The 27,012-nt window shown below is 45.7% G+C and overlaps 1 protein-coding gene across 2 annotated transcripts in view; it reads right to left on the reverse strand.

Annotated features, from left to right (window-relative positions):
* Window positions 1-27,012, reverse strand: part of EEFSEC (eukaryotic elongation factor, selenocysteine-tRNA specific) — a 170,158-nt gene that overhangs the window by 20,461 nt on the left and 122,685 nt on the right. For both annotated transcript variants that reach the window (XM_083155634.1, XM_083155633.1), the window contains exon 6: window positions 26,354-26,510. In XM_083155634.1, coding sequence (XP_083011760.1) covers window positions 26,354-26,510 — 157 coding nt within the window. The remainder of the gene's footprint in view (window positions 1-26,353; window positions 26,511-27,012) is intronic.

Genomic DNA, 27,012 nt, shown 5'->3' on the forward strand with positions numbered 1-27,012 from the left:
ATTAGCGCTGCCCACTCCCATCTTTTTGTCCGGTGGTAATGGCAGCACAATTGCGCCATCACAGCTCCGTCCCTGCGGAAACCGGTTTTGTCTAGATCGGGGGGGGGGGGGGGGGGGCTAGGTTTACATGATTTATCGCACACAGATCTACACTTTACCATCGTTTACTGTGTGCTTTTATCATTTTGTATTAATACAGTCTCTGGGATTAAAGGGCAGATTTTTCAAAGCTTGGAGAGAAATAACGTCCCAGCCAATCAGCTCCTAACTGCCATATAACATGCTGGGTTTAAAATGGAAGGAGCTGATTTGTACTTTATCATTATCTCGGCCCAAGCTTTGATAAGTCTTCCTCTAAATCACAGAGACAAAGTACAAATTCCTGCCCGAACTCGCAACAGACTTTCCCTAAATGGCACCTAGTACCCATGCCTTGTCCTGCAGAATTTCTGTTGCTTTGGCGTTAAACCATCGGCCTGTGTCTTCCCATTAGGACTCGGCGAGCAGAGACACCGTACTCGCAGGTCTGACTTATGTATACATGCTGCGGGAACAGCTTTAGGTGACTGTGTCCTCTGCCACGTCCATATATTCCCCATGCCACGTTGCGGCCATCATTATCAGCTCGGATTGGCATTTGCCAGCAATTTCCTCACCCTGGAACAATGGACGTAAACCTTTTCCTGCTGCAATGTAGGCCGTAGGCAGGAGTTAACACATACAGACATCATGTGTCAGCAGCCAATGCTGGGCTTATTCCAGGCTGCCTGCAGAGCCCAAGTCTCAGTCTGATGTTTTCATTCCCTGAACAACCCCATGCGTGGATACCAATGTAAACACAGGCAATGGAACCGCTCTTTGTTTCTTGACGCTCCATGCTACTTCCTAGACTGCAATGCCTAAAGAAACTACAAATATATAAAAAAAAAAAACAACCTAAAAGTGGGTGTCGGGGAATGGAACTCTTAAACCATGTACTTGCAGAAAACTTGGCAGCTGTAGGAAGCAGGGCATCTATTCAGGAACCATACTTAAGTCTGTCCTGAGGTCCGATGGCTCTAAGCCTTCAAGGCCTCTTCTTTATCTCTGTCAGGTTAATTTCCCAAGTAGGCCTAAAGTAAAAGCTAGCGGACAGGCCTCCTCCGGGAGCCATGGCAGATCACAGGATACTGGACACCTCTACGAACACAGAGGTCCTTGCTATGCAACTGCTACTTTCCGCCTGGAATATATTTGTAAACTTAAAAGGAAGCCCCACAGACACACCGGATCGAGTCCATGTACAGCATGAATTTGCAGAGAAAGTAACAGGACACATTCTTCGCTTACTGTGGGGACACTGAGAAAATGTTACCATTGTCTCGGGAAACGAAATGAAGGCTACTGAGAAAAAGAAAATGTCCTGCCCATATAAATTGTACATTCCAGTGTGAAAGATGGCTGGGAATTGTATCAAATATTCAAGATGGCCACCTTTCTGTTGACCTCAGAGGAGAGCAGTTCTTGTGTGGTGTTGTGGTGACATGCATGAACCACCATGACATCTAAAGTGCTTGCTGTAGAATTTATCCGGCCCTCAGATATGCAAAGCCTAAAATTTGACTCCAACAAGTATGGATCTGTGCCCAAAATCTGGTGATGAGGTCAGAGATGAGGGAAAACACTGTCCTTATAAGTGGATCAATTTGGAGTGAAACTCTAAACTTTAAAAGTGGTGGAAGATAAGTCAGCAGGGATGAGGTTGCAGTAGACCAAGCAAAAGATAATACTGGATTGGAAGAGCCAAGAACATAGCATTGAGGATCCTTTATAAAGAGGGAGAAGGAGGAAGGCAAAATTCAGAGGTATAGTCACAGAGGGAGTTATCAGACATGTCATATGATAGTGCTTGGAAGGCCAAGGGAGTAAAAGCTGTGTCGAAAGTGGTGGAGAGGGAGTAGTCTGGGGTTGCTCCAAGGTAGGTAGCTCTTAGTTCAGATATACCAAGTAAGGAGCCATTATGATGTGGCTCCTTGCTGGTTAATCGTAGACCCAATTTAGGGTAACGGTGGTGTGGGGTGCGGTGCTCCTGGACTGGATGGGCTGGGTGGCTTTAGTGCGGCATGCCCTTACTTAGTATCTCACTGGCATGCCGCACTGGGCCTCCTAGCTTATGATAGTTTTTGGGGTGCCTAGATATAGCGCTAGGGATCCCCAATATACAGAGAAGCCTTGACGTGGCTTGGGAGCATAGCATACACCTGCGCAGGTATATGTAACCAATATCTCTGAATTCTATTATCATGTAGTGTTCTAGATTGGTTACTAATACCACTCAGTGTGCCGGGGGAACCAATGTCTTGTTTTACTAACCCAGTATTAACCCCTCCCTCATGCACCTGAGTAATATTACTGAACTAATTGAGCATCTACCACTATCTGTAAGACTGAACATGGCTACAGATATACAGATAGTGGTAGATGCTCAGATTAGTTCAGCATGGACCTTCCTACACATGTTGGTGGCATTTTTGCTAAACTTAAACATAATGTATATTTTGTATTTTAAATATGAAATAGTCATATTCAATAAATATCAAGATGTAAAGATCTGATGATAATAGTGAACACTGCACACAGAATATTATTGTGTAACTGTCTGCAATGTACAGAAATCAGGACCACAATGGCAGGTATTCCTTTCCACTGGAGGTCCACACCGCCAAGAAGGTGCGTCTCTCTCCTGAAGATGCATTTTCCCATTTGCCTTTGGGAAAATAAAAGTCAATTGCCAAATACTGGGGCAGATGTATTAAGCCTGGTGAAGAGATAAAGTAGAAGGTGATGACGCAGAGTGAGAGAGAGGTGGCTCTGGCCAGGTGAGAAAGTGGTGGCCCCGGTGAAGAGAAAGATGTGGTGACATGGATCATGACGTAAAAGAACAAGTTGGTTAAAAAAAAATCCTTCCTTAGGGTTAATAAAAACAGTGACAGGCTCCTCAAATCGACATGTTTCGGGACATCAAGTCCCTTTTTCAAGATGGCCCATCTTGAAAAAGGGACTTGATGTCCCAAAACATGTCGATGTGAGGAGCCTGTCACTGTTTTTATTAAACCTAAGGAAGGATTCAAGGTAAGAGCTGCAGAGTGTCTGACAGGTTCAAACCTTAGAGCTTGTCCGGATCAAACCTAAGTGTGTGGACTATCAGCCACCTCAGAACCCTGCCTTATCCTCCTTTATGTGTTAATGCAATCTATTTTAAAACCACCTGTACTCGTCAATAAATGTGTTTTTTAACAAGAGGACTTGAAAAGATACCTTGATGAGAGCAGAAAACTACAGCACATCGTGAGTACGGGTATGCCATATTGAAGTAAAGAAACCATTATATGTATGAACGCATTTCACATGTGTAAGTGAGGTGTGCACCTACTGGCTACGTACCACTATTTAGAAAAAATAATACTTTTACAGATATACACATTGCCATTTTTTGCTTATATTTCATATCCACACATTGGGAAATCGACTCCATGAGAATTTTTCATCTGATCTTGCAGGGATTTTGACATCGTAGATCGTGAAAAGGAAGTATAATACTGTACCTTTCACTTATATTATTTTGGTGCCTGTACAAGGGAAGCGCTTAGCTTGGTTTACCACCCCCTTTTCCAAACTATACTTTACTTTATAAGTCTTTTAAGGTTAGACTTGACGGGAGATAAACCCTACACCCCAACCAATATTCTACACATTAGTATAAAGATGCATAGAAAGTTGAGGAAAAAGAACATTGCGAATTGTCCCCAATGTATAGCAGTGATAAAGCTCTAGTGTCTTACCAGGTACATCCATGTAAAACTATTGAAGTTCTAGGAGTAAGAAATAAGAAAAGAGAAAACTATAGGGAGGAAAGAGGGGATGGGAATGGGGGGGAAGTATAGGGGGTGGTAAATGTCCAGCGACTGATCAGTGTCTAGGGGGAGTTATATTCACATATCTTAGACAGCGAAGCTGGTTAAATTTTAGGAGACTTTAGGCCATGTAGGAGGAGTAAACAGAAGACTTTTTAAATTCTAGGCAGGGTAACCAAGTCACATTAAATGTGGTAAATTTCCCTGTTGCGAAGGTTATGATATCTTCTATGTCCATTAAATAATCTATTTTTTTAAGCCAATCTTTGATTGAGGGAGGGCTCGTTGATTTCCATAGAATCGGAAGAAGTGCCTTAGAGGCATTATTTAGGTGTCGGAGTAGGGATACATGCAACTTTTAAAATGTATTTCTTATACTTTAGGACTAACAGGTCCTATAGAGTAGAAGTATTTTAAACACAATATATTATAATCAAATGCCATAAATGGGACATGATGGAGAATGCAGTCCTCCATAAAGTACCTCCATAGTCATTTTTGGTTTACCCCAAATAAGGTCTCTTATAACTTGATGAGAAATCTTTGTATCGCAGAAGCTTTTATACGCAACGGGATTGTGTTCCATTGCCGTCATATCTGCCCTTGCAGAGTACGAAAGATTTCCACATAATCGATTCGGCCTGTTTGTGGAAAAACAAGCGATGTACAACACTAAAATGGAAGGGAGGGAGGGGGAGAGCTTCTTAGGAAGTCAGGAAATTAGATTAGGCCAGCGTAATGTAACCAGCAAAAAAAACTTATAAACAAGTTAAAAAAATAAATTAGTCTCTTTACCAAAACCACAAGGCGGACGTACGGCATGAGCACAAATAAAGCAATTTCATTATTCAGAAGAGCAGAGCTCATGTTCAAAACGCTAAATACCTGACAATTATAGAGAAATAAAGGGAATTTGGGGTTACTTAAATAGTTATAAAATGCTCACACAAAGATCATCGTAGAATAAAACGATAATGAACATATATAAATCACCACAAAATGGAGTATGACATGAAATAACTATAAAAAGTCATCTGACAAAAATGTAAAAAAATAAAATTAAAAAGTAAAAAAAACTTTTTGAGGTATTTTACTTAACAGCTTGCGGTGTTTATTAAGACAAAAATAATAGCAAATACCCTGAATTTATTAGGTAATCTTTCTCAGTGTCACTAGCATTATTTCATGCAAAAAGAGACCATTTAAACTATTTGATTTCTGAGAATTTTAAATATATGTTCTGAAATTTAAATAATTTGACAAAAAAAAAATTGTCAATCTTCTAATGTTAATGTAACAAAATAAAAAAAGCCCCATAAAATAAATAAAAAAATAATAATTGCATTTTCCATAAGTTTGACTCCTCTTTGGCGAAGTTTTTACGCATACAGAAGAACCTTTGAGGCATGATAAAAAATTTACATTAAAAATACATAAAAATGAGGTAAATTTGTGGCATCAGTAGAAGAAAAGCCAGGTTTGAGGGTGTAATAAAAAGGCATTTATCCCATGTACCGCTCTCCGTGGACTCTTCATTACTGTAAACCTCCCAGATTCCAGGTCCAGTGAGTGCTAATGAAGAGGTTACTTCTAGTTAAATGCCACGTAATACTAACAAAAGGAAAAAAATTAAACTACAAGTGCTCCAATCAGACCCTTTTATTAAGTTCCATTTTAATGCTTAAAATATACACAACCTAAATTTCTCACACTCTTTAACAGTATTTAATCTTCAATTAAAATACCCAGAGCAGAAACCACAGATAAGTGACTGGAAGAAAGGGCTTATTGACCTGGTATATTCTTCCTCGTGTTGCCTTTTTATTTCTGCATATTAAAAAATGTCATCTTTATGTCTTGCAAAAAAAAAAAATCACTTCAGAAATAATGAAGTTGGACAAAAGAAAACGAGGCAGCAATTTAACTAACAGCGCCGGCTGCATCCTGATTACGGCGTTAGGCCAGAACAGAGAATAAGACCAGCTACCTGGATTTGACAGTTCTCCGTCTTGTAGAAATGTCTGCAGATCTACAGCATTTACTACGATGTGGGCTGGAGAACGCATAAGTAACTGGCAGCGTGGTCAGAGGTGAATCATCTGTCCTGGTAAAAAGGATGTACATAGTACAAGCACGTGTGCCATCGCCCGGGGGAAAATATCAGGACTAGGACACACACCATATATAATATAAACCTGTGGTACGTATTCTCACTAGCACTTGCTTACAAACCTCTTGCCTCCAGATTACAAATTCCAACACTTGTGAGGCTACGACACGACAAGACGGGTCACGAGCTACGGTGGTCTGAACACATGTCCTTAATTTGAAAGGGGTTGAGTTCAATAGTTTACTAACACTTTTAGACCCTCAGGGCTATAAGAGATTCTCTTTGTATATGGATGCGGGGGATATTTATGAACATTGTGGAAAAAAAAAACCTGTAACCAAGTTCCCACCAGATCAGAGGTCCAGTTACGTAGTATTGAAGCCGCTGGTCCTAACACACCGATTAGTGCCAGCCAATCCGTATACAGACCCACCAGATTGTCCTCCCAGGACAGAGTTGTGTCTGGACCATAAAATATCCCAGAGTGCCAGATACCTACTAGATGTTCCCAACATTCTGATAGGTTTACACCCAATAGCCAACCAAGAGTTGCAAATAGCCGCCACTGAAGCTCTATTCATAAGTATGCCCCAAGATAAGCCTTGCAGGACCAACATCATCTTGGCATGACTATCTACAGATCTGTCTGCTCTGCACATTTCACAAACATAACAATGCTGAGGGCGCAAGCGTCAGTCCTGCTTGTCTGCTGTCCAGAGAGATTTTGAAAATGAGATAATTAGCACAAAGAAACATTACTGTCAGCTTATGCGTATAATGAAATAGATACATTTAAAGAAACTCTTCTATACATTATCTTTGCTTTAATACACCATTATGATAGCGATTTTGATAAAATTGGGTGTCAATTATTGCCAAATGGTCAACACCGGAAAAAGTTGACATAGGAAAAGTTTACACAAGGTTTATTTGATTTGTTTGGTTTTTATGCGGTTATGTGGGTCTGTCAACATGGGCACCATATTGGGGTACCGCTGTGCTCGGAAAACTATTATAAATCTAACTCTATGCCAACCTGGATTGTGAAGAACAAGTCAGTTACAAAAAAAAAAAACACGAAAACTTGTCAACCTTTCTCTTGTGTCGACCATTTGCCTGTCAACCAATAGTGGTCAACTGACAACAGTCAAAATACCGGTTTTGTTGAACATACCGAAAAGCCATATTAATGGTTAGAATAATGTGCATCACAAAATTAGTTAAAATAAAAAAGATCATTTTTCTTTCCCCCTCTATGGAGTAATAACTGAGCCAGAGAACAATTAACAAATAATTACATTATTTTAGCAACGTTCCCACAGCACAGATGCACTTGTGTCTTTTACCCAACAGCCCGAGGGCTCCAAAATTTTGCAGCTGCAAGTATTTTGAGTTTGTTCCCCCTAAAACAGAGTTTCCCTGACTCCACCATCACAGTCCACATTTTAAGGATAACCATTGTTGAGCACAGATGGTTAAAATAAATTGACTAAAAGTACTAATTAAGTCACCTATGCTCAAGCACGGTTTCCTTAAAACCAGGACTGTAAAAAAAAACAAAAAAACAAGATTGTAATGGGGAAATTTGGGTAACTCTGTCCTAAAATACATAAATGGGTAAGCCACAAGCTTGATAAAAATCAGAAATGACTTTAGAGTATCAAGGCAGCGATGGTAAACGGGGGGCAAAACATCTCATGCATTTCAAAATCTGCTAAAACCGGTGGGAGGTGGAAAAAAATTATTTTACCGCGTAGAACAATAAAAATAAATCTATCAGACAACTTAGTGTTTTGCACCAATGTAAGCACTGCGCCAGATGCTATCCCGCCCCTGTCGCAATATAACCACAACTGAACATTTATCCAACCGCTCTCTCGGCTGTGTTACAACGTAACGTGGCGAGAATCGGTAATTACTGTTATTCCAAATATTCAAAATATGTTCTCTCAAATAGTTTGCCCACGTACTGCACACAAGATATCACATAAACCACCCCCGGTGTAACATACAATCCCAGGTCTGTACCTTTTTATTATACGGGGTACGTTCAACCCTAAGGAACCCTGGGTTTATTATCCCTGGTCGGACCATAAGACAATACGCAGAGCATTGGGGGGAAATGCAGAGATCGCATATTTCATGGCAAATGGATGAAGTTTGCAGCGAGAGAATAATATCATTTTTATTTCCGTATCCGTTTATATTCGCCAACATAATGGCTCCTTGACAACTTGAATACTTTACTCTCGGAGCTAAAAATACTCGAGAGCGTAGAGACTGCGTGGAGAGAGCCAGACACAATGCCGCAGAAAGGGGAAGCGTTATGTAACAGACAGCTTATACATTTTGCAATTGTGAATGTGAACAGATCTTGTGCCCCGGGGACAGCCGACTACAAAGAGAGCACAGAGCGTTCGTCTGCGGAGAGATGACTTGGCCGGGGTGAAAATACAGCCTCTGTGCAGACGAGAAGCCGAGCGTTCTGATCACAAAGAGCAGATTCTGCACCCACACAGGCCGCACAAAGTCTGCTGGGAACACGACACTGAGCTGGCTGGCGATAGCCGGGGAATCATCCGACGGGTGTGAGCGGGAGACGTGTTTAGCACTTATACATGGAGCTGCGGTGAAGATTATAACATAGATGAATTAATAGCAATACAAGCATTCTTCCGATCATTTATAACGCACAGTCAGCCAGCAGAACTAGATATACCGGACTAGGGGCCTGATTCAGAGTGGATTACTGTTGTGCAATCCGTTCGATTATCGAGTGACTGCGCAAACGAAGGGATCATAGGGTACATGCACGAGCCAAAAAAGTGACAAAAATGGTGAAAATATCTCATCGCAAACCCCTTGCAATTTGACTGACAGGAAGCCGGCGTTTGGGGGTTTTACTGGACGTTTCTGGAAGCGTCCGAAAAACCACAGGCGTGCCCCGACGTTCTTAGGGAGGGACTGTGACTTCCGCCCCAGCCCCGGTCACTGTCGCAGAGTTGTGGGAAGGTCAGCGTTACATACACGTGCACAGACGGGAAATATCATTCTATGGGACGTGACTTGTGTAAGGATGTGCGACAGGCATAGCGACTATTCTCACAAATTCCGCGCAGATTGCACAGGGCGGAGTTACTGTCTGTCTGGGTGGCTGCTAACTACTTGCAGTCATCCGCTAATTTGCAGACGTGCGATCAGGCCTTTATAACATGTCCTAGCCCCGTCACAACTGTGTCTGATGGGAAAGTGCGCTCCGGCTGCAGACTGTAAGGCCAATGTATCTGGTGTTAGAGGTCTTCGTCCTGGCCTCTCTGTGCACTTCCGTCTGTTACTCCAGGCCATGAACCCAGCTGCAAGCCCCAAATTCCCATCAGAAAGTGGCAGAGAGACCTGATAAGCCGCACAAGCCCAATGTGGGCACTTAGACAGGCTGTCACTACAGAGGGCCGGGAGATAAAGAGAGGTCAAATGTCAAATGCCGGACAATTAGCGTCTGAGATTGACAACTTTTCCCACTTCCCAGTGTGAGGCGCGAGGTTCTCACTCCGGACCTTAGTGCTTATTTTGGTGGCCAGAGAAAGCAAATATGGAGGGCTAAGAAAAGTCACACAAAGCATATTATCACTGGGGGGCTGTGGGTGGCCAGAGAGGGACAACCATTAATGTACATGTATGTATGTAACAAAGTCGGTTTTATTTCATGTAAATAACGTCTTTAAAACCAACAATGGTTTTCAGAATCTCTTTTTTTTGTTTAATGCCCGCAGCCCGTACGTCACCCACTCGCCTCCTTGTCGCCCTGCTCATCTCATTCAGAGGTGTCCCACATCCATCTCCTAACCATTCCCGGTCCCAATGAAGCATTGCGCGGGTGCATTGGCGATGTCACTTTCTGCTGAAGTCTGCACATAGGACAGAAACAGCTTTAACACATTCTCTATTTCCACCATAAGGCAGCAGAAAAATGAGTTTATGCACTATGAAAAATCATCTCAAGATCAGAGGATGTTAATAAAGAAACAAATAATTGTTTGTCATCGCTTAAGTTTAATTCCTCTCAACCTTAAAAAACCCGGAACATGTAAGCTCTCTGGGTCAGGAGATCTGCGCTTGTCCGATTGTACTAAATGCAGGCATGTGCATAGGGGAATATTACATCGTCATCTTCAAAGTGAAGACGTGCGGCCTCAGAGTGTCAGCAGACTGACCTACTGACACGTCATGTGATGAAGGGATGACGGGGGCTGTGTCTATCAGGCTGCAGAGTGATGGACTTCAAGACAGGACTGGTGGTTCCCTCCCAAGGTTTTACAGCCGCTGACCTAAATATGAGAGGGGTCTGTTCTATTATTAAAAATGATGTTCTCCTGAAAGACTTCTAAATACATAGTCAGTGTCAAGGTGTAAACCCAGGCAGGAGAGAACATAAAAACTCCAAACAGGGCTCATGTCAGTAACCGATATACTTAATAATCCAACTCTGACGCTGCGTAAAATTAAATATAATGTCAGGTATGATAACAGGAAATGTTAAAGAAAATCAGCCAATTATGGAATTTGTAGGCCAAGAGTTACGGTTACAAGATGTGCAGGCAATACGGTGCAGGCGTGGGAGGTGGAGGCCTTCGTCCACTGCAGACACGGCCTGGTGGTGCTCACGGCCACTGAAGATGCAACGTGCCACGCTTGGGCAGACCCACTCGCAGTTTTCGGTGCATGTACAGTTGGCGGAAATATGCAAGATGCCTCAGAGTCAGGGCTCTGTGCTTTTCAGCCATGTCTTAAAAATATATAATTTGCCATTCTTTATTGTGTTGTACTGATCCACAATACAAGGCGGCTACATCCAACACACAACATACAGGTATTTTTCTGTAATCCAGGTCAATGACACACATATATGGCTGGAAGCACAGAAGAAATCCTGAAATACAAAACATTTAGTAAAAGTTATACTGACTATGCAAAGTGATGGCCAAAAGTGTGGCTAGTGTTCATTCTAGCATCCTGCACTGTTCAAAACCCATGCAGTTCCTCTTTCCTCCCTGGGGTGTCTCTGTCTGCTTTGTTGTGCCTAGCACAGTCTGGTCTGCATTGAGATACAGACCAAACTGTGCTAGAGATACCACAGCAGAGACACTCCAGGTAGGAAAGAGGAACTGCATGGGGTTGAAGAGGTGCAGGACGCTAAAATGAACACTGTGTGACAGTTCTATGCTTCACCTTACCTAACAGACAGTGAAAATGAATAAACAGCTTTTCATCCTGAATGATGCTCCTGGTCTATTCCAGTAGAAATACACTATTATTGCATAGAAATAGTACATACTTGCCCCCAAGAAAAATGCACTCCTCACTGCAAGTGAAAAATCACAATGGCGCAGGAGACCATAACAATTTAAAAGGATGCGACTTGGGCAACGGAGGAGTCTATAAAAGTCTTCAGTACTTTTTAAACTTAAAACAATTAGATTTTGTTTGTTCCGCATCATTAAAGGGGGCCCTTTGGATTCAGTCAGGTCTACCCTCCCACATATATCCATCTATAAATCAAGAGTTCATTCATAAGACTTTTCAATAAACGCACAACTTATTTTGCTAAAACCCCCGTACCGGATCTATTGCCAAAATGATCGTCTCCAAATCCGTACACAGCTGAAGCAGGATAAGGGCAAGATAAGCGTTATATACACGGCGCGGATTCCTCTGTACGTACGCCGCTAACTACCCATTGTACTATCATTCCCTTTTCTCTCAACGGAGGCTTCTGGTTTTTCCCCCCCCCAGCATTTTCAAGAGAAAAAAAAATTAGATTTGGTATATAAATATATATATATTTTAAATAATTTATTTAAAAAAGCAAAAAAATGACTTTTCAAGCACTTTGTGTATGGATGCAGAGTGCGAGAGAACATTCCGGATATCAGCCTCCGCCAATGGCAGCCTACGACTATTTTTGTTCTTACTCTTTTCAGAAGTGCGGTTTAATATTCCGGTCTGTTCCATGAGATGATATAGGCAGATACGGCATTCGTAGGAAACCGCGAGCACCTTGCGCGCAATCCGCCCCCCTCTCCACACTTTCTTCCCCCACTTCAAGATAGGAAATATTTAGGAAATATAATATGCGCGCTCTGCTGAGAACAACCGGCCTCTTTTGTTTTCACTTTATCAGCATCCACGCGATAGTGGGAACAAGGAGAGAAAAGGGAATAGACAGGCTTATCTTTACGGATAAGTGATTGCATTAGCTTACAAATATAAGTTTCTATTAAGTACGAAGCTGCTTTGAAAGGTCGGGGGGGGGCACTACTACTTTTTTTTATTATTAGTTATCTTTTACTTTTTAGTTCTGTCAAATGCTTTCGCCGTTCAAGACTTTGCTGTTTGCTTATATATTTGTATTTGAGGAATCAACAACGCACGGAGCGTCGCCCCTTTGCCGGGCTGCGGACGGCCATCTGGGGGGGGGGTGCAGTAGGTTGTACTCTTTGCCGGACGTACGACGTACTCGGTGGGAATTATATGGAAATGAAATCATGACGTTTGTGGACTGTTGGCCGTTGGGGTTGGGGTGGGGGTGGCGATGGGGGGGGGAACGGGGACGAGGATGACATGTTCTGGGTTTGTTAGAGGTACGGCACCAATCGACTGCTCCTTCGGACAAGCGGGGAAGGTTAAAGCCTGGTCACCAGTGTTCCCCAGGGATCTCGCAGAGGCGCTCCATAACCTTTTTAGATCCATATAAATAAACAGCTGAACATGGAGAGCCTTGAACCGTAGACCTACTGTTTACCTAACCCCTGAACTGTGAAAGACATCAATCCCACACTTATTAAAGAAAGTCCTGAGCTATCCGGGATGGCTTTGACTCGGGGCCCCGGCACATTTACAACCATCCAGGGGTCAGAGAAAGTTCTGATGGGCCATGTCTTATAAATAAGTGAAAGTCTCAGTGACTGCTGAACACGGTGCTATTAGGATAAACTCAGACAGCTTTAATTAGAGGGGACTCGCTAGACTAAAGTATCAATATACAGGTCATGTTATTCAGGCTGCCAGAGGAGACACTTATCTCAGGGCTCGCGGAGATGAGAACCGCTGGTGTTTGGGAGTTATTGTAACCTGTACTGAGTGATACTCTTCCAGCAATGGCCTGGCCACGCCGGTAACCCAGGGGGCTACTGTTGGCATGAGTGACGTACAGGGAGCCACTGTCCCAGCAGCCATGCAATACAGAGAATTACAGACGCAAATGCACGTAGCATAAATATAAAGATTGTAAGCTTGCAGCAGGGCCCTCCTACCTCCAAGTCTGTCTGTTGTTACCCAGTTTGTTTTATCTCTGTTTACTACTGTAAAGCGCTGCGGAATCTGTGTGCGCTATATAAGACACTGTAAATAAATAAATATCATTTATTTATTTATTAACAGTTTCTTATATAGCGCACACAGATTCCGCAGCACTTTACAGAGAATATTTGAACATTCACATCAGTCCCTGCCCCAGTGGAGCTTACAATCTATATTCCCTACCACACATATACAGGCACACACAGAGATTCTAGGGTTAAGTTTTGTTGGGAGCCAATTAACCTACCAGCACGGGGAGAATATACAAACTCCGCACATTTAGAGCCATGGTAATCTCTATGGGGGAGATTCAATCGCCGTCGAGCATCTCCCGTGGGGGAGATGCTCGACGGGCCCTATTCAATGCTGTCTTCCCCGACAGCATTGAACAGGGTTTCCTGTCAGAACGAGCCCGACATCTCTAGCTGTCGGGCTCATTCTGCCGAGAACAGCCGGGAAGCGACGAGCTGCCGGCTGCATCTCGTCCCTTCCCGGCCGCAACTCGCGGCCACGCCCCCTTCTCGCCGCTCGGCGGCCGGGACATTGAATCCCGACTGCCGAGCTTCAGTCGAGGTAAGCAAGAACGGGACAGGGGCACGGCTGTCGCGCTAGCTCGACAGCCGTGCCTCTGACATTGAATACCCCCCATAATCTATCTGTCTGCCACAGTGTTGCAACTAGGGAATGATAAAACCATGACCGGACATGCTGGGATGTGTAGTTCAGTACCAGCTGGAGGGCTATATGTTGAATAACCGCGGCCTGAAGCCACATATGCTCAATAACTCTGCTGGGAGGGACCACGTAGTGTAAACGGTCAATGAACAAACAAAGTCATAAAGCAACACCAGGACGGGATTAAGGTCTGTGGGGGCCCTGGACAACAAATTTGCTGCCCCCCCTACCTGGGCAGCAGGGATCCAGGCAGCACTGCAGCGGGGTCCCTGAGGTGGATATGCCATCAGCGGCAGGGTAGCGCTACTAGTTCCCATCTGCCGCAGGGACTCCGCAGCTGACTTCCCATCCGCCGCAGGGACACCCCGCTGCTGACTGCAGTGCTCAGTTGTCGCAGGAACCCCTAACCCTGTGCTGCCCGACCCCGCTGCCTGCCACTGCCACAGCAGTGCCGGAGTGGGGGCCCTGAGGCAACCGCCCCTGTCGCCCCGTGCTTAAACCGGAACTGAGCAACACAACTAGCTAAAAGCAACTGCCATTTGTGTCTGTAAAAATGTCTTTCCCAAAATGGCCACCGCTTTAGAGGAAACTTATTATGGTTGCTAGAGGAGCTGTTGGCCATTTTGGGAAGGACATTTTTAACGGAGGAAGATGTGACAGACCGTGGCAGGAGGAGAGAATCCCCTGACAATGAGTAGGTATCGGGGGGGGGGGGACTCGAGGAATTTGGAATAAACCAATGTTTGCATGCACCTAGTGCCTCATACCTCGCCAAGTTACCTGTGGACTTTTTACTTCACAAATTTATGGATTCTGGCGCAGCAAACAAAATGGCGGCCTGTGCCACGTGCAGACGGTTTGTTAGAATCTATGGTGATTGTGTTGCAATGACCACAATACAGAACATACGGGATAACCTAATACCAAATTCAGAGAACACATTTTTCTCTTTAATTGAACTTGAAAAGTCTGTGCTGTGGGAGCTGGGTAACGTTCTGAGAGTTATCCGCCGAGGACTCATTTCCTAAAATTATCTCAATTGCTGCCATTAACACCAGCGCCCAACATGGATGTTTTCAAATGACTGTCTGGTGGCTCAAAGCTGAACAGGAAGCGAGAGGCTGAGGAGGGGAACGCGACCTGAAAATCGCAGGTGCCAGAAGTCTGAAAACGCCCAATAAAGAGGGTGAGATTTATCAACCCTCGGAGAGAGATTTTGGAAACGAACAATGATCGATAAAATGACTACAGGGCCTAATTCAGGGGGGGAAGCAAATTGCGGATTATAACCAATCTGCGCCAACACGCGCCCCCCTTCAACTGCATCTGCATTCAGAAAAATCCAACTACATTTTAGGGGCGGCAACATGGCGTTGTGGGTAGTGCTGATGGGACAATGAAGACGCGTTCAGACCTTTGTGGCGCAACCACTGTAACCTGAAACGTGTGGGCCTGGCTATTGTTATCATGCGAGTGCTTCGCAAAACTACAACTCAAGCTGATTTAGGCCATTAATTCGCAAGCGACAGTAATATAGAGCTGTATAATGGTCAGGAAATACTATCAGTATAAACCAGCAGGTTCCACACTTGACCCTCAAGGCATTCTATAGCTGAGTACACGCTATACGGTACATTCCACCCGTGCTATTATTAACGACAATCCAGAGCAAACAGTCTGAACGATATCGCTAACATGACGTCACCCGGCCTGTACATGTAACCACTGACGATATAGTCAAAATAGGACTACACATGTTCAGAGGAATCGAGGTGTCACGAACGACCCACGGGAGCGCACATGATTAACGATATATAGAGCACCCTAGACAATATGCACGATAATACCGTTAACGATACAGTGATGGTGCATATTGTTTAAGATTATCTTATAGTGTGTACGCACCTTAACAGTCCAGATTTTAAGGATGTCTATTGCTTAAGCACAGGTGACTTAATTAATGCCTTAGTCAACTTAATTTAACCATCTGTGCTCAACAACAGTTATCCTGAATACCTGTACAGCCAGGATGTGCTGAGGACCGGATTGGGGAACCAATGGTTATAAATGAACACAGAGTTCTTCAAAATCAAAATAAAACACATAAATAAGTATATTATAAGGAATAGAGACTCCCTCCAGTAAATATAAGTATATTATAAGGAATAGAGACTCCCTCCAGTAAATATAAGTATATTATAAGGAATAGAGACTCCCTCCAGTAATTATAAGTATATTATAAGGAATAGAGACTCCCTCCAGTAAATATAAGTATATTATAAGGAATAGAGGCTCCCCTCCAGTAAATATAAGTATTTATAAGGTATAGAGACTCCCTCCAGTAAATATAGGTATATTATAAGGAATAGAGACTCCCCTCCAGTAAATATAAGTATATTATAAGGAATAGAGACTCCCTCCAGTAAATATAAGTATATTATAAGGAATAGAGACTCCCTCCGGTAAATATAAGTATATTATAAGGAATAGAGACTCCCTCCGGTAAATATAAGTATATTATAAGGAATAGAGACTCCCCTCCAGTAAATATAAGTCTATTATAAGGAATAGAGACTCCCCTCCAGTAAATATAAGTATATTATAAGGAATAGAGACTCCCTCCAGTAAATATAAGTATATTATAAGGAATAGAGACTCCCTCTAGTAAATATAAGTATATTATAAGGCATAGAGACTCCCTCCAGTAAATATAAGTATATTATAAGGAATAGAGACTCCCTCCAGTAAATATAAGTATATTATAAGGAATAGAGACTCCCCTCCAGTAAATATAAGTATATTATAAGGAATAGAGACTCCCTCCAGTAAATATAAGTATATTATAAGGAATATAGACTCCCTCCAGTAAATATAAGAATATTATAAGGAATAGAGACTCCCCTCCAGTAAATATAAGTATATTATAAGGAATAGAGACTCCCTCTAGTAAATATAAGTATATTATAAGGAATAGAGACTCCCTCCGGTAAATATAAGTATATTATAAGGAATAGAGACTCCCTCCAGTAAATATAAGTATATTATAAGGAATAGAGACTCCCTCTAGTAAATATAAGTATATTATAAGGAATAGAGACTCCCTCCGGTAAATATAAGTATATTATAAGGAATAGAGACTCCCCTCCAGTAAATATAAGTATATTATAGGGAATAGAGACTCCCTCCAGTAAATATAAGTATATTATAAGGAATAGAGACTCCCTCCAGTAAATATAAGTATATTATAAGGAATAGAGACTCCCTCCAGTAAATATAAGTATATTATAAGGAATAGAGACTCCCCTCCAGTAAATATAAGTATATTATAAGGAATAGAGACTCCCTCCAGTAAATATAAGTATATTATTAGGAATAGAGACTCCCTCCAGTAAATATAAGTATATTATAAGGAATAGAGACTCCCTCCAGTAACTATAAGTATATTATAAGGAATAGAGACTCCCTCCAGTAAATATAAGTATATTATAAGGAATAGAGACTCCCTCCAGTAAATATAAGTATATTATAAGGAATAGAGACTCCCTCCAGTAAAGAATTACAAATTTCAGACAACCTTGATACAAGCAAGAAGAGTCATTTTTGTGCGTGCGTGCCCGCGGATGACACACTACATAAATACATGCTATTATTCTTGCCTATATCTGTGTGTGCAATCAGGCCGATGGCTCACACAAGGTCATGGTAGGGTAACGGACTCATAAGACAAATAGCCATTTGCAGAGAGAATCACACACTTAGGCAAACAGTTATCCAATCTATTTTCTTACAGGTAATATGATGTGTTCATATTAAGCTGATAACCGGGGATACCTCTGACAGTTTAGCTGAAGTTCCCCTTTTAACTTGGGTGCTCGGGGAATATCCGTTTGGCTGGGCAATCAATACGGTTAAATGACTGCCGCCAGCCAGCGGCTCTATACACTGAAGGATGATGTTCCATGAGCTGGTTCACCAACCCTCTAATGAACTTATCTCCTTTGATGTCATACTATCTTAACTCCGCTGCAAAGACAATTTGTACAAGCGGATCGTGCCGGGGGAAGTGTGATCCTTCTGTTGCAGCGTATCCGTCTTCTATATCCGTCCTTGCCCCACAAAAGGGGAACGCCGGAGCAGGAGCGGAATCCGTGGTTCTGCTACAATGTCTATTATGGCGACATAATTTAATTCCCCGGCACATTTGCAATTTAATCATTTGCCTTCTTGTTTCCACGAGTGGAACTATTTTAAAACCAGGATTACAGGACCTGCGAGAACCCCATTCATCCGGGTAGGAAGCTCTTTAGCCGCCTATTGTACTGCATGATTAGTCTGACTAGCATCGGGCCAGATAACTGCGATCCTGACAAAGGAGCAGGTCGGTATTGTGACAGAGTCATTTCATCAAGCCGGCGACTGTTATGGATTACGCCAACGGGCAGAATTAGCCGACACATAAGGTACACGTGACTACCGTAATGACAAACACTAAGTCGCACGGAAACCTATACAGATATAGGACACAACATAAATATCTGCAAGGTAATATTCTCACCTGAAAATTAAACTTATACAGGTGTAATAAACGCAATGATGAGCAAGTGGCCTGGACGCAGCAGAACGCCACTCAGTACCTGGCTGTTACTGTAACTGCACAGGTATACACACAAAGTCACAGATGGAGCACAACTAGGGAGGCCAATCCCGGGGCATTTTTTCAATCCCGGGATTCGGGATTGAAAAATGCTCAATCCCGGGATCCCGGGAATCCCGGGATTGGCCTCCCTAATAAAAAAAAAAAATGACCTGCCCCCCAAATATCAATATAAATGCCCTCTTATTCGCCCCTCGCCTGCCCGCCCGCCACTGTTCCCCATCCCCCTGCCCTGCACTGTCACTTACAGTGGTATGGTGACAGGCAGCAGCAGGAGCGATGTCCGTCCGTCCGTCCGTCCATGCAGCGGCGGGGCGGGCGGGCGGCTGAGCGACTGTACTTATGCTGAAGACAGTGCACTGACAGGCATGGCGGTGGATGGGCTGCGCAGCGTGGCGTGATGTCAGGGGTCACGCTGCGCAGCCTGGGCGCCGTCATGACACTGACAGCCACCGGGGGTACGCAGCAGACAGCCGGGCAGCATCTGAGCCATTCTAAAGTGCTCAGCGCTGCCCGGCTTTGGAAAAAAAAGCACTGGGATACTAATCCCGAAATCCCGGGATTGAAAGCTTCAATCCCGGGATTGAAATCCCGCCGATTTTAGGCCTAAATCCCGGGATCCCGCCGATCCCGATCCCGGGATTGGCCTCACTAAGCACAACAGAACTTGGCGTGGGGAAAAGCCACAAGCACCGCATTATTGCACACACAGAAACACAGGCGCGGCTTATGCAAATAATAAGATTTAATTGTGATTTGATTTGGTTTCATTTGTGTGATGAAAAGGTTACACAAGTGCTTCATTTGCACTAGAGTAAAAAAGTTTTTGCCTCAAGCGAATAACCCTCATCTTCACACAACGCCAATTTGCCACTGTGAGATTATAATCTGAAGATACACTATCAGGAGATTTGGCTTCCTCTCTGGGCTTCCTGGTACAGTACACCCGCCCCTGAGATCCCATGTACTTCAGCAGAGAAGAAAACAAAGCGCACAGTATAAAGGGAGAGCCGCATAGTATAAAGGTAGAGCCGCACAGTATAAAGGGAGAGCCGCACAGTATAAAGGGAGAGCCGCACAGTATAAAGGGAGAGCCGCACAGTATAAAGGGAGAGCCGCACAGTATAAAGGGAGAGCCGCACAGTATAAAGGTAGAGCCGCACAGTATAAAGGGAGAGCCGCACAGTATAAAGGGAGAGCCGCACAGTATAAAAGGTAGAGCCGCACAGTATAAAGGGAGAGCCGCACAGTATAAAGGGAGAGCCGCACAGTATAAAGGTAGAGCCGCACAGTATAAAGGGAGAGCCGCACAGTATAAAGGGAGAGCCGCACAGTATAAAGGGGAGAGCCGCACAGTATAAAAGGGAGAGCCGCACAGTATAAAGGAAGAGCCGCACAGTATAAAGGGAGAGCCGCACAGTATAAAAGGTAGAGCCGCACAGTATAAAGGGAGAGCCGCACAGTATAAAGGGAGAGCCGCACAGTATAAAGGGAGAGCCGCACAGTATAAAGGGAGAGCCGCACAGTATAAAGGGAGAGCCGCACAGTATAAAGGGAGAGCCGCACAGTATAAAGGGAGAGCCGCACAGTATAAAGGGAGAGCCGCACAGTATAAAGGAAGAGCCGCACAGTATAAAGGGAGAGCCGCACAGTATAAAGGTAGAGCCGCACAGTATAAAAGGGAGAGCCGCACAGTATAAAGGAAGAGCCGCACAGTATAAAGGAAGAGCCGCACAGTATAAAGGAAGAGCCGCACAGTATAAAGGGAGAGCCGCACAGTATAAAGGAAGAGCCGCACGGTATAAAGGGAGAGCCGCACAGTATAAAGGAAGAGCCGCACAGTATAAAGGAAGAGCAGCACGGTATAAAGGAAGAGCCGCACGGTATAAAGGGAGAGCCGCACCGTATAAAGGTAGAGCCGCACAGTATAAAAGGGAGAGCCGCACAGTATAAAGGAAGAGCCGCACAGTATAAAAGGTAGAGCCGCACAGTATAAAGGGAGAGCCGCACAGTATAAAAGGTAGAGCCGCACAGTATAAAGGGAGAGCCGCACAGTATAAAGGGAGAGCCGCACAGTATAAAGGTAGAGCCGCACAGTATAAAGGTAGAGCCGCACGGTATAAAGGAAGAGCCGCACAGTATAAAGGAAGAGCCGCACAGTATAAAGGGAGAGCCGCACAGTATAAAGGGAGAGCCGCACAGTATAAAGGGAGAGCCGCACAGTATAAAGGTAGAGCCGCACAGTATAAAGGAAGAGCCGCACAGTATAAAGGGAGAGCCGCACAGTATAAAGGAAGAGCCGCACAGTATAAAGGGAGAGCCGCATAGTATAAAGGAAGAGCCGCACAGTATAAAGGAAGAGCCGCACAGTATAAAGGGAGAGCCGCACAGTATAAAGGAAGAGCCGCACGGTATAAAGGAAGAGCCGCACGGTATAAAGGGAGAGCCGCACAGTATAAAGGTAGAGCCGCACAGTATAAAGGTAGAGCCGCACAGTATAAAAGGGAGAGCCGCACAGTATAAAGGAAGAGCCGCACAGTATAAAAGGTAGAGCCGCACAGTATAAAGGGAGAGCCGCAAAGTATAAAAGGTAGAGCCGCACAGTATAAAGGTAGAGCCGCACAGTATAAAGGTAGAGCCGCACGGTATAAAGGAAGAGCCGCACAGTATAAAGGAAGAGCCGCACAGTATAAAGGGAGAGCCGCACAGTATAAAGGGAGAGCCGCACAGTATAAAGGTAGAGCCGCACAGTATAAAGGAAGAGCCGCAAAGTATAAAGGGAGAGCCGCACAGTATAAAGGAAGAGCCGCACAGTATAAAGGGAGAGCCGCATAGTATAAAGGAAGAGCCGCACAGTATAAAGGAAGAGCCGCACAGTATAAAGGGAGAGCCGCACAGTATAAAGGAAGAGCCGCACAGTATAAAGGGAGAGCCGCACAGTATAAAAGAAGAGCCGCACAGTATAAAGGAAGAGCCGCACAGTATAAAGGGAGAGCCGCACAGTATAAAGGGAGAGCCGCACAGTATAAAGGTAGAGCCGCACAGTATAAAGGGAGAGCCGCACAGTATAAAGGGAGAGCCGCACAGTATAAAGGGAGAGCCGCACAGTATAAAGGGAGAGCCGGACAGTATAAAGGGAGAGCCGCACAGTATAAAGGGAGAGCCGCACAGTATAAAGGGAGAGCCGCACAGTATAAAGGGAGAGCCGCATAGTATAAAGGGAGAGCCGCACAGTATAAAGGGAGAGCCGCACAGTATAAAGGGAGAGCCGCACAGTATAAAAGGTAGAGCCGCACAGTATAAAGGGAGAGCCGCACAGTATAAAGGGAGAGCCGCATAGTAGTGTCGCTCTACCAAATGAAATAAAAACATGACTGAAGAGCACAGACTAAAGCCATGAAGAAAAGGTAATGTAGTAAAAGTTGCACGAGAGTATATACTGTATATACGGTACTGAGAGTACATGGGTTTATAAAAGAACATAAAGATAACGGACTGTTGCTCTGGCAGGCAGCGGACTTCTAAGACATTGTTGGCTGGGATACTGCAGACAGACTCTTGGCAAGTCGACTTCTGGATAAATCGGGGGAACGAAAACACGAGTTTCCCCACGGGAGCCGTGCCTTAAATACCCTGCATTTTATAGTAAGAACTGTGCAGTGCTCCAATACTAATTTACAAGGTCATGAAACAGAGAATAACTTGGTGAAAAGAGGAAGCGATGAGGAAATGTTTAAGCCCTAATGCTGAGGAGGACCACAAACATATCCAGCGTGTGCAGATTAAGCCTTCTATGGTATACGCCGCCATCAAAGGGAGTCAGGAAAAGGTTACTTCTAATTCTCTATGGAAGTAATCTGTGGGCTAAGACAGACTGAAGAGTTTGCGGGATAAAGGAATCTGACCAGTCGCTTTTAATGAAATAAAAAAAAAAGCCAGCCCACAAACAGGATGCAGGCACATTAAGAGGCAGCGGTGACCGGGTGCAGGAATGTGAACTGAAGTTCATACGAGATGTATCATACTCCCCCCAACCCCCCCATCTTGTTTTAACTGTTAAAACAGCACTGGGTATCTGGACCCCCCCCTTTCAAAATAAATACACGGCAAAAGAAAATCAAAATAGTCTGACTAAGCTTCCCTAATAGTCTAAACTTCCCCTGCGTGACCCCAAAAAGACTGCAAGCTACATCCTACGCCCCTCTCTACCATTCACACACTTCTATGTGCAGTCAGCCTGATTCCAATGTGCAGGAATAACGGGGAAAGTATGTGGATAATGCTGACATCATCCAGATAGTTTTAGATGATCAAGTCGTTCTTGGAGAGGTGAAAATAAAATAAATTCTAATGGTATATAATGATTTTAGGCCTTCTGCAGCTAGTACAGATGACGTATTTAACACATAGTGACATTGACAGATAGAGTGGACTGTGGGGCTCATATCACACATTATATTGCAATGTGGAGGTCATACAATGTTCCCACTATTGCACATTCATTCCAGTGGAGGTGTGACGGTAGACCGATGCACGCGGGTGATCCAGGCGTAGACCGATGCAGGCGGGTGATCCAGGCGTAGACCGATGCAGGCGGGTGATCCAGGCGTAGTAGACCGATGCACGCGGGTGATCCAGGCGTAGACCGATGCAGGCGGGTGATCCAGGCGTGGTAGACCGATGCACGCGGGTGATCCAGGCGTGGTAGACCGATGCAGGCGGGTGATCCAGGCGTGGTAGACCGATGCAGGCGGGTGATCCAGGCGTGGTAGACCGATGCAGGCGGGTGATCCAGGCGTAGACCGATGCAGGCGGGTGATCCAGGCGTAGACCGATGCAGGCGGGTGATCCAGGCGTAGTAGACCGATGCACGCGGGTGATCCAGGCGTAGTAGACCGATGCAGGCGGGTGATCCAGGCGTAGTAGACCGATGCAGGCGGGTGATCCAGGCGTAGTAGACCGATGCAGGCGGGTGATCCAGGCGTAGTAGACCGATGCAGGCGGGTGATCCAGGCGTAGACCGATGCAGGCGGGTGATCCAGGCGTAGACCGATGCGCGCGGGTGATCCAGGCGTGGTAGACCGATGCGCGCGGGTGATCCAGGCGTGGTAGACCGATGCGCACGGGTGATCCAGGCGTGGTAGACCGATGCACGCGGGTGATCCAGGCGTGGTAGACCGATGCAGGCGGGTGATCCAGGCGTGGTAGACCGATGCAGGCGGGTGATCCAGGCGTAGACCGATGCAGGCGGGTGATCCAGGCGTAGACCGATGCAGGCGGGTGATCCAGGCGTAGACCGATGCAGGCGGGTGATCCAGGCGTAGACCGATGCAGGCGGGTGATCCAGGCGTAGACCGATGCGCGCGGGTCATCCAGGCGTGGTAGACCGATGCAGGCGGGTGATCCAGGCGTGGTAGACCGATGCAGGCGGGTGATCCAGGCGTGGTAGACCGATGCACGCGGGTGATCCAGGCGTGGTAGACCGATGCAGGCGGGTGATCCAGGCGTAGTAGACCGATGCAGGCGGGTGATCCAGGCGTAGTAGACCGATGCAGGCGGGTGATCCAGGCGTAGTAGACCGATGCAGGCGGGTGATCCAGGCGTGGTAGACCGATGCAGGCGGGTGATCCAGGCGTGGTAGACCGATGCACGCGGGTGATCCAGCCGTGGTAGACCGATGCAGGCGGGTGATCCAGCCGTGGTAGACCGATGCAGGCGGGTGATCCAGGCGTAGTAGACCGATGCACGCGGGTGATCCAGGCGTAGTAGACCGATGCACGCGGGTGATCCAGGCGTAGTAGACCGATGCACGCGGGTGATCCAGGCGTAGTAGACCGATGCACGCGGGTGATCCAGGCGTAGTAGACCGATGCAGGCGCGTGATCCAGGCGTAGTAGACCGATGCACGCAGGTGATCCAGGCGTAGTAGACCGATGCACGCGGGTGATCCAGGCGTAGTAGACCGATGCACGCGGGTGATCCAGGCGTAGACCGATGCACGCGGGTGATCCAGGCGTAGACCGATGCACGCGGGTGATCCAGGCGTAGACCGATGCACGCGGGTGATCCAGGCGTAGTAGACCGATGCACGCGGGTGATCCAGGCGTAGTAGACCGATGCACGCGGGTGATCCAGGCGTAGACCGATGCACGCGGGTGATCCAGGCGTAGACCGATGCACGCGGGTGATCCAGGCGTAGACCAATGCACGCGGGTGATCCAGGCGTAGACCGATGCACGCGGGTGATCCAGGCGTAGTAGACCGATGCACGCGGGTGATCCAGGCGTAGTAGACCGATGCACGCGGGTGATCCAGGCGTAGACCGATGCAGGCGGGTGATCCAGGCGTAGTAGACCGATGCACGCGGGTGATCCAGGCGTAGACCGATGCACGCGGGTGATCCAGGCGTAGTAGACCGATGCAGGCGGGTGATCCAGGCGTAGTAGACCGATGCACGCGGGTGATCCAGGCGTAGTAGACCGATGCACGCGGGTGATCCAGGCGTAGTAGACCGATGCACGCGGGTGATCCAGGCGTAGACCGATGCAGGCGGGTGATCCAGGCGTAGTAGACCGATGCACGCGGGTGATCCAGGCGTAGACCGATGCACGCGGGTGATCCAGGCGTAGACCGATGCAGGCGGGTGATCCAGCCGTAGACCGATGCACGCGGGTGATCCAGGTGAGCTATGGGCTTCAGTGAAGGCTGCTCCTTTGTTGAGGTTTGCAGGCAGGTAAGAAGATATTTGCAGCCGAGCTCATGTACATTGGAAGACCCCATAAGAAGAGCAGCTCAGAAGTCATTACCCCAAAGTCCCTGTATAATGCATATACTGTATATAGAACAACAAAGCTACACTAACCCAAAACTACACTCCATCTGTGGGCGTGGATCTGTGTCGACCATAATTAGGTCAACAGGGTTAATAAGTAGACCTGTAAAAGGTAGATGCCTGAAAAGATCAACAGGTACAAAGTGTCAACATCATCAACAGATCAAAATGTAATAGGTTGAGGCCTTTTTTTTGTGCCATTTAATTTGGTGCCATTCATGGAAACGTAATTTTATGCTGCACTAACAGGCATTACCCAGGGCAGCCTCATCGGAGCTCCCCCAAGACAGGACCCATAGCAGGGGGATATAATCAGTCTTGTGTTGGCAGAATGCCCTGTGGGCGGCTCTCCGGGGCCTGCAAGCGCCAACGGGCAATGAATGTGCCAGCCCCATGGCCCTATATGGCACCTTTGCTCAGCCACCCCTTATAACAGCCCTGCTTCCATGATTCATTTCACAGTCACAGCCGAAACCCAGGGTTGTGTGGCGCCGCTGTGAGTGGGCATGCACAAGATGGGCCATGGAGCATCCTTATTGGACCTCACACTCACGGGCCCCTCCTCAGTTTCATAGTGGTGAAAATAACGTGTAGCCAATCAGAGCTCTAGAACATAAGCAGCTCAGAACAGCTTGCCCAGTCTTGCTTTTTACGGTGTAGACAAGTCTGAATGATCAGGTTACAGGCGAACAAAGCAGCCAATCCGATCATCTGAACAATAGACCGTGGAAAGCGCTACCGAATATGTGTGCGCTATATAATTAAAAATAGATAGCACACAGTACAATACGCACAACAGCTCACACGCCCAACTGAGCAATACATGTACTTACTCGGGATTCGGATTTTAAACTTCCCACTTTGCCCGAAGCTCCCTTCTATAACCCCCTCGTCTCCTGTCGACAGCTTGACTTTCAGTCCCACGAACAACTGGATGTTGGTCTCCTTTTTGAACAGGGAACGTCCAATCACACTGTAGTCATCATTGGCCTGCAAGACAGAAATCATGTGTCACCAGTGTGTGCGTAATAATTGGGGACTTTAGGATAGGACCCCAGCCAAAGGAGCACAAGTTGGGACACTATTAAGGCGCAACACTTCACCAATCAGTCAATATTTTAAAGACATTTTGACATTATATATATGTATTGTGTATGGCAGTTTTTCTGGACTTAAAAGAGAGTAATCCCATATCTGAGCATACTTCATATGGATCACATTCACTAATAGATCTGGCCACTAGGTGGCACCGTCCCGGGCAATGTAGGATAATCTGAATATATGCAAATTAGGCATTGACTGCAGTTTGAGGCGTTTACCTGAAATAGTTTTCTTTATCTGACTTGAGCACAGAGCAGTGTATACGCTAGACAGGGTTCTGTGTGGTCTTCCTGTCCAGGTTATGAGGAATCGGCTACTGTAACTACAATCCCCTCCGCTTTTTGGTGCAATGACCTGTCCCCTGTCCGTACCCCAGTGATGTCATGTCCCG

This window comes from Crinia signifera, chromosome 8 (genome assembly GCF_055691185.1).
Source record: "Crinia signifera chromosome 8, ASM5569118v1, whole genome shotgun sequence".
NCBI classification, from domain to species: Eukaryota; Metazoa; Chordata; class Amphibia; order Anura; family Myobatrachidae; genus Crinia; species Crinia signifera.